General features: G+C 35.5%; 1 protein-coding gene across 1 annotated transcript in view; it reads left to right on the top strand.

Moving 5' to 3' along the window:
- Positions 1-4,185, top strand: part of PRIM2 (primase, DNA, polypeptide 2 (58kDa)) — an 84,115-nt gene that overhangs the window by 46,097 nt on the left and 33,833 nt on the right. Inside the window, exons 8-10 of the mRNA XM_009999273.1 lie at positions 66-133; positions 2,479-2,551; positions 3,592-3,777. Of these exons, the coding sequence (XP_009997575.1) occupies positions 66-133; positions 2,479-2,551; positions 3,592-3,777 (327 nt within the window). The remainder of the gene's footprint in view (positions 1-65; positions 134-2,478; positions 2,552-3,591; positions 3,778-4,185) is intronic.

The raw sequence follows: 4,185 nt of genomic DNA on the forward strand, positions 1-4,185 counted from the left end.
CCTGCTTTGTGCTATCAATATTTTTTGAGTTAATTTTTTGTATTTGAACTTCTGTTCTCTCCTAGTTAACAGCACGATCGCTGCCTTCCATACAGTCTGACGAGCGACTACAGCCTCTGCTAAATCATCTCAGGTAGCATAAACTGAAAGCATGAGTGTATCATTTCATACAGATTAAAATAATTGAATTAGTAGAAAGTTTTACCTAGATCTTTTTTCTCAGACACCTCATCTGTGTGTTTGGCTTCAACTGGAAAAAAACCCTTGAAACTGTCCTTTCAACTTAAAAAAAGGTTTTAAAATGAAGTGAAACATAATTTACAGAGCTGGTGTTGCTTCTTAGTAACAAGAAAATATTTGTAGCTTTTATAAAATTTTATTATAGCAAGTAATATCTCTAAGGGTAGAATTTTACCCAAATATTAAATATCAGTAATTAAAGCTGTGTTTTTGAACACATACAAAAACTGTTGTATGTGTCCCATCAAAATACTACAGGATTGTGCCTGTACATTAATTATGAGGAGAAGCTGAGCTGACTTTGTTTAGTCTGGAGAGGAGGAGGCTTAGGGTTGATCAGATAGCAGCCTGCAACTGTTTGAAGGACAAACTTCACAACATTGGAATTTTTGCTGGCACCAGAGGGTGTAACAAATTACAGTGGTCACATATAGCAGCTTGGGAGGTTTAGATCAAACATTAGGGGAAAAAAAAGACCTGTCACCTAAAATTGCGAACTCAAAAGCTTTAGTCCTTGAGCTCCTTGGGACAAGAATCCAACAGCGTAGCTGCCAAAGGCCACATAGGATGCAAGCAAATGATCTAAACTGGTTATTTTAGAGCAGCTTAAGAAGTTACCAGGCAGGATGTAATTAGTGACTGAATGGTCATTTTTCTAATTCATTGGCTTAAAAAAAAAAAAAAAAGTTGCCTCAACAAGAGCTATTTTCTGTTGTTATATGTTTTGATCGTATTTTGTTTGTAGTTTGCCTAATTAGAGTGGTGTAGATCTGGTTCTGCAAGGAAATTTAGATACTTCTTTAGTAGAATCAGTAGTAATAGACACACGGCTCAAACACTTTTAATTATTTAACCATTGTGTAATGAAAAAATATCTACTAAGCTTGCCTAGTGTTTCATTGTGTACCAGAAATAAGACTAAAGAATGAATGAATACATGTATAATTAAACAACCTATTTGTAATATAGTAAAATCAACTCTTAGCTATATGGTTTTCACACTTTACAGTATTGAAATGTCTCAAAATAATGATCTGTAGCACCTAGTATAATCATTTAGCTAAATCCATTTTCTTTCTGGATTTAACCTTTATATTCCTTTGAAAGATTTAAGAAATTATCTTTGTAAGTTAGTTGCAAAATCCCTTTTGCACAGATAAATTTTTTCTTACCCAGATTTTGAAGTCTGATTTTTGGACAAATATGCTGCATCCAAAGTCCCTGTTTGGTTTGTTGCCTCCTGTAATGTCAGCTCTTAAGTTTGGTTGTGCTGACAGGAACACTATGAATTTCAAGAAGGGGAAATAACAAGATCTGCATCTGGAGAGGAATAACCACATGTACCACTATAGGGCTGAATGACTGTGAAACAGGGTTGCAGAAGAGGACCCTGAGGTCTTGGTGGTCAATAAGCTGACTGTGAGGCACCAGTGTAGCCTTGAAGCAGAGAAAGCTAACAGTATCTTGGGTGGCAGTAGGAAGTATTCCCAGCAAGTTGAGGGAGGTGATACTTCCTCTCTTCCCAGCACTAATGAGGGTACATCTGGAACTCTGTGTCCAGTTCTAGCTCCCCAGTAAATATGAGGGGAGGATGAGAGAGCTGAGGTTGTTCAGCACAGCAGAGATAAATTTCAGGAGGGAGTGCATGTGTGTGAATCTTACCAGTGCATATAAAAAGGTGTCTGATAAGGGGGAGTAAAGAAGACAGACTAAAACTTTTCTCAGTGGTATCCAGAGATAGGCCAGGTGGTGGGCAGAAACTAATACACAGGCAGGTCCACTTAAACATAACAAAGCGATTTTTACTGCTAGGAAGATCAAACACTTGAACGTATTGCTCAGAAGGTTATGGAGTCTCTGTCCTTGGAGATGCTCAAAACCCAGCTTGATGAGATGCTAATGTAACCTGCTCTAGTTAACTCTGTTTTGAGCAGGGTGTTGAACTAGATGATTTCATAAGTCTCTTAAAACCTCAGTGGTAGTGTGATCCTGTGATCTGAATTCTGAATGACCCCTCACCACTCTTTTCAGATGGAGGGAGAGTTTCTTTACTGTGTAGAGTCTAATGTTGCTTTTATAAATCTTAATTACTTACATAAATGTCAAATACTGTTTTCTTGTTTTTGCCTGATAGAAAATATTTGCAGCCCTTAATTGGTAAAATAGTTTCTTTTCAAGTTTTCAAACATTTTTTTTGAACAGTGTTAAATGATACTCTGCTGTTTGCTTTGTTTTTAGCCATTCATATGTTGGCCCAGATTACAGCGTGCAAAAGAACACTGGAAAAATTTCTCTAGAACAGATAGATTCTGTAAGTCTTCTGTGTTTATTGAGTTATATTGTATGTTGATATGTAGTTTTTCCAATTTAAGTACTTTTGTGTACAGATAATATACAAAGCTTTTATCTTTTTTTTAATTCATATTTGCTTTGTAGATCTTAAGAACTACTTGACTGAAGCAGTGATAAAGTTTAAAATTAAGCAGGATTAAGTGAAAATGCTATGAATCATGATTTACACTGGAGCTTAATTGTGGCTTAATTTTGTGTGCTTTTTTAAATACCTTATATAATTATGAACAGAGTTTAGCAAAATTTTCTTATTTAATAGTTTTGAAACCCATTATGTTTTGTTTATGATTATTGCATTGCAGTATCAGTCTTTTCAATGCTCTTTTTTTGATTTTAGACTTAAAAGTTTTACAAAACAAGGAAGTGAATAAATTGTAAAACCACATAAATGGTGCAGACACAATTAAAAACATGTTACAAGTCTCTTATGTGAAGTTTATAAATAGTTTGTGTTTTCAATGTCCATCTTAACCATGACAATGTTTTTTGCTGGAGAGTTCCATGGAATGACTCATACATTAAAAATAAAAATGTAAAGCCCAAGTAAAATTGAATGTTAATTTTTTTTATCTCTGAGATCTTGCTTTATAAGAAATAGTATTCTGTGGGAAAAAAAAACAACCCTGAAGATCAGTTGCAATGGATTTCTTGTAGTTTTTCAAAAAGGTTTTAAAAAGACCCATTTCCTCTCCCAACCCTCCAAACTCACAGGTCATCTTGCTATTCCAGAAGCTAAAGTAAGGAGGAAGCAAGAAGCATTGTAATGTTTTGCTATAATGTTTCTTTGTTTCTAATGTAAACGTTGTTACTTCATAGCTGATGCTACCACCTGTATTACTTTGGATTTGTTCTTGAGATGGTAATTGGATTTGATGGCTTACACTTGTGTTACCAGCAGTCTGCTGGCTTTCTGCACATGCATATCTTTTCTTCCAGCCATTGGTATTTTCAAGTGGAACAAATAATAAGCATATATCCTACAATTTTTTCTCTTGACAGCTGTCTGTGAAATCCTTCCCTCTTTGCATGCGCCAGTTGCACAAGGCCCTGCGTGATAACCATCATCTCCGGCACGGAGGCCGTATGCAGTACGGTCTGTTCTTAAAAGGCATTGGCTTGACTCTGGAACAGGCACTGGAATTTTGGAAGAAAGAATTTATCAGAGGAAAAGTGGATGCAGACAAGGTAACTCAGCAAATGAAAAATACTTGAATATGTGAATGTGAGGATGCAGTTAATGTGTACATTGTGCTTTGTATTTGAATAGATGCTTGTTAAAGTAGATAATTGGACAAAAACCACAGTAATGTCTTTTAAAGGTGAGGAGGTATTTTTTCTCTTTTTGCTTAGGATTTTGCTAGTTTTACTGTTCTTGAAGCACAGGGAAAAAGGCAAACCATAAAAAAGGTTTTTATACATGAGGACTAGACTAAGGTTAATTATTCATTACTGATGCATTGCAAAGAGATTGAATTTGCTGCATGTAGTTATCGTTACAAAATTGTGTGTTTGCATTTGTCTTTCATGGCTGCGACATTTACTCCAATTCTTAGTCCTAAGAACTCTTGGCACATGACTTCAGTTTTCAGCAGG

This window comes from Chaetura pelagica, unplaced genomic scaffold, assembly GCF_000747805.2.
Source record: "Chaetura pelagica isolate M959 unplaced genomic scaffold, ChaPel_1.0 scaffold90, whole genome shotgun sequence".
In the NCBI taxonomy this organism is placed as follows: domain Eukaryota; kingdom Metazoa; phylum Chordata; class Aves; order Apodiformes; family Apodidae; genus Chaetura; species Chaetura pelagica.